The sequence below is a fragment of the Quercus robur genome, chromosome 11 (genome assembly GCF_932294415.1).
Source record: "Quercus robur chromosome 11, dhQueRobu3.1, whole genome shotgun sequence".
Lineage (NCBI taxonomy): Eukaryota > Viridiplantae > Streptophyta > Magnoliopsida > Fagales > Fagaceae > Quercus > Quercus robur.
Genome location: NC_065544.1, coordinates 5,447,960 through 5,461,368, shown reverse-complemented (window position 1 = coordinate 5,461,368; position 13,409 = coordinate 5,447,960). Strand labels below are relative to the sequence as shown.

General features: G+C 31.7%; 1 protein-coding gene across 1 annotated transcript; it reads left to right on the top strand.

The window, feature by feature from the left end:
* Positions 1 to 4,021: 4,021 nt before the first annotated feature.
* LOC126705964 (2-methoxy-6-polyprenyl-1,4-benzoquinol methylase, mitochondrial-like) lies at positions 4,022 to 11,595 on the top strand. The gene is made up of 9 exons (XM_050405204.1): positions 4,022 to 4,165; positions 4,981 to 5,076; positions 6,721 to 6,847; positions 6,947 to 7,008; positions 7,864 to 8,022; positions 8,158 to 8,302; positions 9,282 to 9,353; positions 9,805 to 9,913; positions 11,245 to 11,595. The coding sequence occupies exons 2-9, from the start codon at positions 4,983 to 4,985 to the stop codon at positions 11,344 to 11,346; spliced, it is 870 nt and encodes a 289-aa protein (XP_050261161.1). The 5' UTR covers positions 4,022 to 4,165; positions 4,981 to 4,982; the 3' UTR covers positions 11,347 to 11,595.
* The last annotated feature ends 1,814 nt before the right edge of the window (positions 11,596 to 13,409 follow it).

Here is a 13,409-nt window from a genome sequence, read left to right as displayed (position 1 = left end):
TAATGCCTTCAACCCTCCTTTCCTTCCTTAAGTCAGCTATTCTAAATTTTAAGGCTAGAGTAGGATTTCTCCTTAGGTTTAAAGATGGAATGTCATTCTCAAGCATCAAGGGAGGAATGTATAATGAACTAATTACCCTTTTTTGACCAAAGTAATATACGACCAAGTAAAACAAAAGAAAGAAGTATCTTATGTTTTAGACTTTTGAGTTGGTAAGCTTATATTGGTTTCATTCGGGTCCATTACTAACATCATTTTTTTACTTACCACTAACAATTTACCACATCAATAAGAGTCAAATTTGTTAAAAAACAAAAAAATCTAAAACTACAACTAATTCCACGTCAATTTTAACAATTATCTAATGTGATTGAGTGGGAACTGGGAATTGGTTGTAGTAAAAAACTCAAATTTTTTTTAGCTTTATCCTTTCTCTACCTTATCAGCATTGGTGGTTCCAAAAATTTAGCAATTTGACACCACAAAAAGTTACTTTATCTATTATACCACTTTATTTTATAATAAAATACTAGTCTCATCATGCTTCATTGCTACAAAATTTAGCTATAAGGAGTGCTACGTTCATAACAAATCACAAGTGGTTAATTGTTATTAGTTCAAATTTGAATTTACCACTGAAATTACTTTTTTGCCCCAATAATAACAACTAGTAACAATCTGCCACCTATGATTTGTTGTGAAAATATTATAAAAATATTGTGTACATAGTATTTTTCTTTAGGAATAGCACCACAATTGTAGCTCGATTTTTGGTGTGTGAGTGGCTAAATTTAGCAATATTGCTTTTTAGGTTTTAGCATCACCAATGCTAATGGTCACGTGATATCTTCTTCAGCAAAATGAGCCATAATTGAAAAACTGTGAATTGAAATTGCGGTTTCAGCTCCACTTTGCTCTTGCAAGTTTCGCTCTCTCCACCGACACGACCGCAGCTCCGCATTGCCGCCGCCCCCGCCACCACCCTTAACGGTGAATTTCTTTTTCTTCTCCTAATTTTTTGTAGGCATTTTCCCATATACTGGAATTCGAAATTGATGCTTTGAATTGCATAGTTTTTGGGATTTTAAATGCTTTCATGATGGAAAATGCGATGTTTATGAATTTATCTCATTATATAAAAAACGTCACCGTTGTTTTGTCAAATTCATTTTACATTTACATACTCATTGATTTATTAGTGCCCATGCTCAGGAGCAGCTCTAAATATTTTGGGGTCTAAGGCGAGAATTAAAAATGTATGTGTATGTGTATGTGTGTTTATGTATATGTATGTGTATATTTATAAGTGTATATGTGTATGTTTATATTTATGTGTATGTGCATGTGTGTTTATATTTATGTTCATTTATGTTTATGTATGTTTATGTATGTGTATGTGTATGAATGTGTATGTGTATATGCATGTTTATGTTTATGTGTATGTGCATGTGTGTTTATATTTATGTTCATTTATGTTTATGCATATTTATGTATGTGTGTATATTTATGTATATTTATATTTATAAACATAAATATAAACATAAACACACATACACATAAACATACATGAACACAAACACAAACAAACATACACAAAAACAAACAAATATAAATACACATACACATAAACACGCATATACAAATATAAACAAAAACAAACAAACATAAACACACATATACATAAACACACACACATAAATATAAATATACATAGACATAAACACACATACAGACTGAGAAAAATTAAAGCCTCATATAGACCGGAAAAAATTGCAAACTAACACCAATTCTCAAACAATTTCGTTAGTTACTTTGGTTTGCTAAATCGAGCATTTATGTGTGTTTATATTTATATTTAATTTTATGTGTGTGTATATTTACGTTTATGTGAGTTTATATGTGCTTATGTGTATGTGTATTTATGATTATGTATATGTATATTTATGTGTATGTGTATGTATGTTTATGTGTATTTGTATGTATATGTGTATGTGTATGTATGTGTGTGTATGTGTGCTTATGTATGTGTATGTGTGTGTGTTTATGCGTGCTTATGTATGTGTATGCGTATGTGTATGTGTGCTTATGTATATGTATGAGTATGTGTATATGTATGTGTATTTGTATATGTATGTGTATGTATAAGTCTCTTTGTCTTTTTCAGATTCAGGTGCAATACCCTGATGCAATTGTAATTAATGGCTGAGATTAAAAGTTGAAAAAACAACTTTCAATTTCAACCATTAAATAAAATATATTAAAAGAGAGTTAAAAAGTTAAAAAAAAAGAGTAAAAACGTAAAAAAAATACCTACGACAGTGCACCTGATCTCAGTCCATCTTTCTTCTCTCACTATTTTTCTTTTCTTCTTTTTTACACAGTGCTTTGTTCTTTTTCCTTTTATTTCTCTTTATATGTCGTCTAGGCTGACAAGAGAGGAGCGAGCGAAAGCCACATCAAGAAAGGAAATCGAAGATTGTGTTGCCGAGCCAAAGACTATGAAAATCTCTTCCTCTCAACTCAGACGATCTTCTTAGGTGAAATTATGGCTCACGAGATTTCACCAGATTATGGCGTGTGATTTTTGGTTATTTATTTATTTATTTGAGATTATGAAGCAAATAGTTTTTATATTTTACTTACTCTTTTTATTTTCTAAAAACACTTTTCTGGGAAATATCATTTTTTTTGCTTTACTTTTAGTCTATCATTCTTGCTTGTGGTATGTGTTTGATTAATTTAGATCTAAAATTAGTTCAACAAGATGATTCTTTTTCTAAAATATAATAACAAAATCAATATATGTTTTTTTAACGGTGGGTTCACTTTCAGTGTTTTCATTTTGTGATTTTGATTGTTTTATGGGTTTTGTGCTTTGATTTCGGTGGGTGTGATTTGATTTATGATTTAGTGGGCTTCTGGGTTTTTGTTGCGATTTGATTTTGGCTGGGTTTTGGCCGTGGTGGTGGTCGTGATTTGATTTTGACTGGGTTTCGGCAGTGGTGCGTGGTTGGAGGTGATGAGCTTGAAAAGCTCCGACCATGAAGGTTTAGAAGGAGAGCTTGGTGGTCAACCCTTGAGCACGGTGTGACGTGATTTGAGGCAGAGAGGATGAGAGGGAAACAGGGGCGGCCCTAAACATTTTGGGGCTTAAGGCGAGAACTAAAAATGGAGCCTTTTTTATACTTATATATTAATTAAATTAATGTTTATTTAATATTTTTATATTATATTTTTCATCATTATTTTCATTTTCTTCTAAATTATTTTGAAGTTCATTATCAAGATTTGTTGTATTGCAAAATTGAACACCATTTTCTTCTAAATTATTTTGGTGAACTTCTTGCTCATTTGTGATATTTTCATCTAAATTTTGTGTTATATTTTGTTTATTACTAATAACAAATTTATCCATTGATCTTTTTGAGACTCAATTAATTTTTCTTTTTTTAAGTTTTTCATATCCAGATGCATATTTTCTAGTAGACATTTCTAATCAAACAATATATTTATAAAGACTAAAATAAAAAATAACTTTCAAATATAGAGCAAATGAGAAATAAAACCTGATTTATATAAAAAGTATTGTTGTAGTTTCACTGAACAATAATAAGATTTTAGCAATCTCAACCTGCATAAATTAAAAAAAAATTAAGTACAAGCATAACAAAAATTTAAGTACAGCCATAACACTGACACAAGACTTATTAACACTGACACAAGACTTATTAATAAGACCCCCCCACAACCAAAAAAAAAAAAAAAAAAAAGACACACACACACACACAAAACACAAAACAAATCCTCTCTATAACTAAAAAAAAAAAAATGCAGGCTTTAAAAAAAAAAAAAAAAAAACTTGAAGGCCCAAACTTAACGCCCAGTCCAGGGAGGGTCCAGGCAGGCATAATGATAAACTGTTACGTGATAAACAAAGTTACAAAAGCAGCCAGGGACAGGGAGGGCCCAAATAAACAAAGTCATCTTAAGTTCTTAACAAATAAATTGGCCCAAATATTTATAATTTTATACCTGATTCCTGATACGGTGAGGTGAGGTGAGCAGTTGAGACTTGAGAGAGACGGAGAGCAGAGAATCAGAGAGAGGCTGAGGCGGTCCAGCTGGACCAGCCGTCCAGGCGGAGGAGCAGAGACTAGAGAGAAAGGTAAAATTTTTAGGGTTTTGATTTGTGATTGTTTTGTGGTTAATCTCTTAGACTGGATTTGTAGTTTATCTAGTTGATTTTTGGTCAATGATTTTGTTTAGAACCAATGTTTAATAGGATTTACCAAAATTTTTGTTTTTCTGGTTAAAAGGATGTGCCACATTATTTTTGCAATTGCCTAACTCGCCTAAGGGAAGGGCCGGCCCTGCCCATGCTTTTTAAAGCTTGAAGTGCAAATTTTTTTTTTTTTTTTTTAAATTGGAGCTTGAGTCATTTTGATTGAAGTCTGAGCTTAAAAAAAAAAGATAAAAAAAGCCCACATTCAAAAAAATATTCTTTGATTTATCTTTGGTTTTTTTTTTTAAAATTAAATTAAATTAGAAGTTAGAAATTAAAATATAAAAATAAAAATTGGAGCTTGAGTCATTTTGATTGAAGTCTGAGCTTAAAAATAAAAAATGAAAAAAACCCAGATACAAAAAAATATTCTTTGGTTTTTAAAAAAAAAAATTAAATTAGAAGTTAGAAATTTTATGTGTTGTTGAATACATACACTGTTGTCCCATAGAATCCTTAATTCTGTGAGTTTGCTGAATTTGATAATATGTCTCATTGAAACCTTAATCCTTTTTTTTTTTTTTTTGGTTGGTTGCTTTTGGGACAAGTGGTAGTTTATCGTGGTATCAGACTAGATGGTTCTGAGTTCAAACTCCGTGTCCACTATACCTGCCAAATTCAAAAGTTAAAATTCTCACATGTTGAGCTCCACTTATTGTGATGTGACTCTTCCATTTTTTTTTTTCTTTGGTTAACAGCCATGGCCTTGAGAATGGCGACCAGGAGGTTAGGGAGTAAACTGTTACCCAGGTTCTCTTCTACATCTGTACTGCATTCACATGCCACCAGTTTTGGTTCGTCCATCTCTCTCTCTTCTCTGTGTGTGTGTCTTATTTTTTTCATTCAGACAATAAATCTATGCTGCACATTGAGGAAAAAGGATTTTGAGAGTATTAAGGTGACTTGGTTCTTGAATACTTCCTTCCAATGCTGATAAAAATTGTTGACCTTTGGATTCCAAAATTTTCATTTGAAGGGTTTAATGTTAGAATCCCATCCCTTTCTTGAGTAGTGCTTCAAATGAAAACCATGATAAAGAATAAGCTTAGGCTGCAATTAGGATTACGGAGATCACAAATGGAGCTGATTTGATTCATTGGTCGTTAGCTAATGTTTGCCTTTTTTTCCCTCTTTTCGTAAGTGCAAAATGCCACATTTTTTGCTCGAGGCAACCTAAGGGCATGGGGCATTAGACTTTTCATTAGTAAATTATGGAGAAATAGGGGGAAAAAGAGTTAAATTATAGAGGAACGTTAAAAAGTAAATTAACTTTTCCTAAGACAATATAGTTTAATACTAGCGTAAAGAACAATCGTAGTTATTGAATTAATAGTCAGTGTATGTGAAGTTTATGCATGGAAAGTCCAAAAGTTGAGAAAAAAAATTATTTTGAGAAACATAAATATCTATACAAAGGTATATATAAACATTTATTTTAAAAGCTACTTATCAATTTTTATTTTTTTTTAAACTAAAAACTTTTGAGAACAACTAAGTAATGAGATATGTGGCTACACTCTATTTGCATAAGTTTTTATCTCATAAGGCGTTAAGGTCTTGATATATGACTTGGCTCATGAGTTGTAAGTGCACTAACTTCTAATGGTTTTCTAGTGTTGTTTTTTTTTTTTTTTTTTTTTTAAATAGGAAAAATCAAAAACTTCTAATGGTTTTCTAGTATTGTGCCATTTTAGAATCAACAATGAAAATAGGACCTACATTTAAAAAAAAAAATGGTATTGCAGATTAGGATAATTAATTGTTCCTTTAGTTCAAAGACATGGGTAAATATTTTATTATAGATGATTAAGATCAGAATTTTGTAAGTGAAAGAACTAACAATCTTCCTTTGAATCAGATTCCTTTTCCTGCAATTCTTTTAGCAAGGATATTCTGTAGATCATGCAAGTAACTTTAAGTTTATCACAAAAGGGGGGGAATTTTCAGCACCCCTCAATTTCTAATGCTAACAAAATGGAACCTTGGTATATTCGGAAAGCTAATAAGTTCCTTATTTTTTATTAGGGTATTGATGGTTCAAGTAACAAATACAACTTTCTTTAACTGTTCTTTGTAACCTATTGGTACCTCTGCCCATTCATATACTTTTTGATTGGTAATCAGTACAAACAGAAATTGAGCCACTTAATAAGGCAGGGATTTTCGAGGGTTAAGGCTATATACATTGTTTAGCAAAAATAACTTTTTCCATTGAAATGAAAACTGATCTAGTAGCTTTTTTCTTCAATTTGAGTGCATTGCATTTATCGTTAATTCAAAAGCATATGTGTGCGATCTTGGCCACTTAGAATGTATAGAATTTATTGTAATTGCTATCTGCTGCTTCATTTAATTTTTTTATATAAGTGTTGTGCTGCTTAATCTTACCTTGCGTCACAGACAAATGTTATGTCAAATTTGCCATACTTTCTTTTCAGGATTCAAAGAAATACCCGAAGAAGAGAAAAGTCGCATGGTTGGTAATGTCTTCAGCAATGTTGCTTCAAATTATGATTTGATGAATGATTTGATGAGTGCTGGATTACATAGATTATGGAAGGATAGGTAAGACCCTTAATAAGTGCAAAATTGATTTTATTTTGTGTTTGAAATCTATAGCTCTTTGCCTTCACATTGTTGCATATTGTCTTGCCATTATTTCAGACTGGTATCCAAACTGAATCCATTTCCTGGAATGAAGCATCTTGATGTGGCTGGTGGGACAGGTCAGCATACCGTGTGCAATGATAAATCTGAGGTTGCCGATGAGCTCTAGCTCAAATAGCACTTCCTCCTTTCATAATAATGGGACAGGGGTTGAGATCATGGGTTCAAGATCCATTGAGTATGAGAATGACTTATCAATAAAAAATGATTAAATCTAAGATTTGTTTGTGTATGTAGGCTGAAAAGAGTGTGAGGGAAACCTTAAAAAAAGAGATAGAGAGAAAAAAAAAAGGGTAAATTACAAATTACCGCATTGTGGTTTTGAGGATTATCACTTTGGCTCTCTTACTTTTCAAAACCTACACTAAAGAGAGTAAAGGGTATTTTGTAATTTTATTTGGTATCTTTGGTAATATAATGAGATTTTAATGACCTCTTCGTTAATGATAGTGAACTTCATTTTCTTTAAAATGCTAATGCTAACACGTGAAGAATGTCTATTATTTGATTATGAAAAAGAGATTACATTAACCTACTGTATTATGTGATGAATATAAATGTGTGATGTGTATATTAATGTATGGTTATGTAGGATAAATTAAGGAATTTGTCTAAGTGGGTTTGTGTGGGGTTAAGATTTAGGAGAACTCTAGATGCTTCACCATAGAGCTGTTAAAGATTCACCAAAGAAGATAGTTTGTCATTTTGAAAGGTCAAGAGGTTAGTAAATTCCTGAGCTTCATCATAGAGCAGTTGAAGTATACTGTTAAATTCCTTGGCTACCACATAAAAGTCCTTATCTAGTGCAAAATGTATTTTATTTGTTATGGTGCAATCCAGATTTATTCTTGTCTTAATATCTTGCATGAATAATATTTGTTTATCTTGAGTTTTAATTTTTTGAAGTTTCGCAGGGGATGTAGCTTTTCGGATCCTGGAAACCTTAAACAGTGTGAAAAGTAGAGCAACACAAGATGTTCTTGATGATAATTTACATGAAGAAACTCAGATATTCGTGTGTGATATCAACCCAAAAATGTTAAATGTTGGTCAAAAGCGAGCCTTGGAGAGAGGTAAAATAAAAGGAGCTAGTAAACTATCATTGGACGAAAAATATGTTTCCCATAGAGGATTGCAAATGAAAATGATTTTCTCATAAATCCTCATGCTTTTATTTATAAATTAACAATTTCTCCCAACCTTTTTAGGTCTTGGAGAAGACAAATCCCTTATATGGGTGGAGGGAGATGCAGAAGCCTTGAACTACAAAGATAATTCAATGGATGGTTACACAATTGCCTTTGGGATTAGGAATGTTACACACATAGAGAAAGTTCTTGCTGAAGCTTATAGGTAAGCTTACATCTTAGCAAGGTTGTTGTACACCTTTACAACCTTTAATATTCAGTATAGATCATGCAGTACAAAGTATCATAATGCCAAACTTGTTAATAATGTTGTTCAATAAGTTATAATTCTCTTTATGTGGATGTGTTTTTTTTTTTTTTTTTTTTGACATTCATTCAGACTTGAAATTATCTCATAGTCATAGTGATCAATTATGTTCTTGAATTTGAAACATGTTTATATAAATTTATTAAAATGCTTGTCTTCTTGCGGATTATGAGATGAAGAAGTTAGGAAACTAGTGATGACTTGAAAATAGTTTAGATGTTCAATAATATGACCATCATTATAATTTCTTATTTCAATCATTTACCTGTGTTATTCTAGTGTGGTGGGATTGCTTGAGACTTACCCAATTGATGGGTCAAATCTTTTTTTTTTTTTTTTGATAATGGTGTAATTGCTAACTTGGTGAGGAACAAATCATTGAACATATACTCTCTTTGGCTTGTATTAAAGAAAAACAAGTTATTATCAGACATTAAAAAAAAATTTAATTAAAATAAAAAAAGCCACAGGCTAGATCAGATGGTTGTTGCTGGATTTGATCTTCTAGGAATTTTTCCATAGACCTAAACAATTAATTTGTATAGTGAAACTGAGGTGGAGAACGAGAATGAAACCCCAACATCAGAGGCAATTTCTGATTGCTACCATATATATATATGCACCTGTGTGTGTGTACTCAGAAATGATTGAAATATGGAATGAAGTATGAATTTAACAAGAGAATTTTCCGTATATTGATGGGTGGAAAGTATTGAGGGGTTTGCCACCCATTTTGTCTCAGACTTGGTGATTATTAGTAAATAAACTACAATGCAGTACTGAAGAAAGTATGTCATACCTTTTTTTTTTGCTTTTAAAGAAGTTTATTGCTCTGATATTTATCTGGCTTGTTGGCTTATATGACTTTGTTTACCAGGGTACTAAAACGGGGAGGAAGATTCCTTTGCCTTGAACTCAGCCATGTGGAAGCTCCTATATTTAAGGAATTGTGAGTATCCGATTAGTGCCTTTACTTGGGACAAAATCTGTATTTGATCAACCGTGTTTGTAGCTTGGACAATCTCATATTTTCTAATTAGTGTCAGACATCACGCCCTATAACAATTATGTTTTTCATGAATTTTTTCTAACTTGAAATTTGACTTCCTTAAACACACCTTGGAGGGCTTTAATTTTCACATGATCCTAGTAACATGTTTATTTCATGAAGAACATAATATATTGCCATGTTACATCTTTCCGGATAGATTTCACACTTTAGAGAAAATTGTGTTCATTTTGTATGAAGAACAAAGTGCCATTACAGCATTTACAGTTTTCAGATGAAAAATTTTTCAGGCTTTACTAGAACCTTTTTATTTTAATCCTCTCTCTGCTGTATTTTTCTTTGCTACTGTGTGCTTTCTCCTTAATTTAGTGCTGTTCATTTTCTTATGCAGATATGATTATTATTCATTCTCCATCATCCCAGCCGTGGGAGAGGTAGTTGCAGGTGATCGGGATTCTTATCAGTACCTGGTTGAGAGTATTCGCCGATTTCCCTCCCAGGTTATTATTCTTCCATCTTCCACACTACATTTTACTATCCACTACAATTTGATTGATGTCTAGTAGTACTAAGACAACTAAGGCTGTCTGATGGAATTATGGTCTGGGTGCTGTAATGTAGCAACTATGAGCCACAACAAACTTTTTTTTTTCCTTAATTTTTTCCCGATTTATTTACTTAGTTACTTTCCTGAAGCGTTGTCTTTCAACTTGTCAAGAGCTTTGTTACTCTATTGGCACTTTCTAGTATTTCCAATGAGAACGTCCAGAGTTCTAATCCCTCCATCCTCAACTATCGAAAAAAAAAAAAAAAAAATTTGTCTTTTTACTTACTCAAAGTTGCTAGGTCTGTGTATGCATGTCATAATATTGGGAGTAAAAATTAAAGAGATTTGTTAGAACAAAGTGAATAAAGTGGGTTGTTTGCATTGACATGTTATTTCTTTGTCATAACTCCTGGTCCTAATTTTAATTTATGTTGTCTGTGTTTGTATGCATCATTTATATTTTTTATCTATCTAACCTTGCTCATTAGTAGTTTGTATCAACTTGGCTTCTTTATGCTTCTAAGTTATTTATCAACTCTCTGTCTGTGGCTTATCAGCAGCCAGTGAAATACGCAATATTTTTTTTTCATTAATGGAATCTTCTACTATAATTAATAGAAGAAGGATTTTTATTCACTGAGGATATTTAGATGAGTTGGGGAGAGTTATATACACCTTTATGATTGCTTCTAGGACTTGCTTTGACCCAAATGCATGCTTTCAGTACCTGCTGATTTGAGGATTTTGAGAAATCTGCTGATTTTTGAAGTCTTTGCTAGTTGGGACATTGTTTGGGTGGTCTCGTATTTGGGGTTTTACACAATGTATTTCCATTTTTTATTTCATGCAATCTGTTTCTATTCCTGTTTGATTTGTTTGTATTTGTTTCGAGTACGCTGTTCATCATTGTGAACGTGATATACTTTCTTTAATGAAAATATCTATTACCTATCAAAATATATATATATATATATATATATATACCTATTATGTGATGACAAATATAGATATCCTTAAAAAAAAAAAAAACCAGATGACCAAGGGCACTCAGGAAATATAGTTCTTATTACTTTTTTTTTTTTTTTGATAAGTAACATAAAAATTTTATTAAAAACACACAGCCCAGTACATAGGAAATGTACAAAAAGGCAAAAACATCAAGAAACCAAATTACAATGATCTAGCATAATTGACTGAAATCTATAATTTGAGAAGAGTTGCCACTTTTTCCATTTGGATGATGCTGGTATCTTATATATTATTTGTCATTACTGATGAATGCAGGAGACATTTGCTTCAATGATAGCAGCTGCAGGGTTTCAGAAGGTTGAATATGAAAATCTTGTTGGTGGGGTAGTTGCCATCCATTCTGGGTTGAAAATTTAATTGTATCGATTCTGCATTGAAATTCAAAGAATTTTTGGATTGAAATTCTGTGGTGTCCAGCATGAAATCCTACATAAAATTCTTTAGTTCGTGAAATCCGAAAAATAGTTAGCTTTCAAGTTTTCTACTATAGTTTGTTTGTTTCGTAATAGGGTTTTTTCCATTCAAGGAGTGAAAGTCTTTTTACTTGTAATGTAGCAGGCACACAAAAATAATTGTATTCTTCAATACGAATTTTTGGTTTGTGAAGGTTGTCCTCCAATTAAAAGCACAGAGAAAGATGTATTTCTAAATATTGTTCACTCTCTCCAAGTAGTAAATTCAAGCCCAAGAAAGATTCTTGACAGTGTTATTCAATACCCACCAAATATGAAGCAAAGAAAGAGAATTTATCCTATTCCTTACCATCTCCCAATCTCACACACTCACTACTGGCTTCTAGTTATTCAACTGGTCAGATGATCTACAACTGGGCTGTGGCATATGTTTCTTGCAGCAGTGAACGATAAGGGCCAGTTTTAGTCCTGGTTTGTGAGCCTACAAACCAAAGTCAACCTCCTCTATGCCATTAACAAACTGAAAAGAACAGCTCAACTGATCAAATGTGTAGTATTTTTCTGTGTTTGGTATTGTGGAAAACATTTCCTCTTGTTAATATATAAAATAAAAATAAAAAACAAGTCCAACAGATTAGAAAACTTTTTTTTTTTTGGGTACGAGGAACTTTCTATAATCAGTGTTTGAACACTTTAAAATGAGCAAGGTAACTCAAACACTCTTAAAAAAACTATTCTACCAAACATTTTTTTCCTTTTTTTTTAAACAACAGTTTTTTCAATATTTAAATACCGAAAATTATTGTTCGGAATTATCATCCAAACAGGAGACTGCTGCGAATAAACTCTACACCATAAAAAGCTGCTTTTCCCAATGGGCTCTCTCCATGTACCAATCATTGATCGATTGTTGACATATCATTGACTAGTTTACGAGTGAGTTCTTTTACTTAAAACAGCTGCTTTCTCAATTGAAGTTCCTATATGGTGAAAAAATGTAAAACTTTTTCCTATTTGTGATATGTTTTTAAGAGTCAAAGTTTTTGTTTATATAATTATTTAAATTACAAAATATATTTGTAATTTTTTGTGAGAGTCAAATATTATAAAATGTTTTTTGACTCACTTTTGTATTGTAACAAATACCCAAAAAAAAAAAAAAAAGAGTCAGTTATTTAGAAAATACTTTTCACAACAAATGGAGGGTAGATCTCATCCCCCTCTCCCACTTCAAAAATAGAATCATCCTCTGCAACTCCCAACCTTGAAAAAAATGATGGGTTTTCAATCTTTCTCCCAGCTACGTGATCCCAAACCCATTTTTATAGCTATGGTGATCTTTGCCATGATGTTCTTAGGAGAAATATAACTTTATGTTGAAAACAACCAGTGGGGAGAGCTCCTAATCGAAATGATAGGTAAGACAGTAACGTTAGAGAATCAAATCAAAATTTTGAAACTTTACAGAGCAAAATCAAAATTAGCCTAAAGTTTAAGAGTGTGATTTACAAATTAGCTAAATAAAAAATATCAAACTTAAGATACTAAAATAAAAACAACTTCAAATTTGAAGAATCAAAGTGTAATTTTATCATTTCTTTAATTAGAATAGATGGTGAGACCTACTATTTATGTATTAATTGTACTCTCAGAATATTTTACAATTTTTCGAAAATCCTAAGGGTGTGTTTGGTTGGGGTTGTAAACATGGAAGATAGAAAATGAAGAAGAGAAAATGCTTTTTTGGATTGTTTGGTTAAGGTGAAACATATTCAATTAATTTTAATTGATAATAAGTAATATTTTTTAATGATTATTATAAAGAAATTATTTCTTATTGTATTTTTTTTTTTTTTTTTTTTTTTTTTTAGGAATATTTCTTACTATATATTGCACTTTGCTTCTCAGTGGTCCGGCCCGGCCCGGCCCATGGACACCGAACAAACCTAAAACCAGGAAAAATACAGGGACAAAAAGGTAATTTCCAAGAAGTTGAGCTTCACATCC

What these genes read in the sequence shown, in the direction of transcription:
- LOC126705964 (XM_050405204.1), top strand. Translation starts at nt 4,983, where the DNA reads ATGGCCTTGAGAATGGCGACCAGGAGGTTAGGGAGTAAACTGTTACCC. An exon ending in TTCACATGCCACCAGTTTTG is followed by an intron (nt 5,077 to 6,720) that starts GTTCGTCCATCT and finishes CTTTCTTTTCAG; the next exon opens with GATTCAAAGAAATACCCGAA. An exon ending in GTTCTTGCTGAAGCTTATAG is followed by an intron (nt 8,303 to 9,281) that starts GTAAGCTTACAT and finishes TTTGTTTACCAG; the next exon opens with GGTACTAAAACGGGGAGGAA.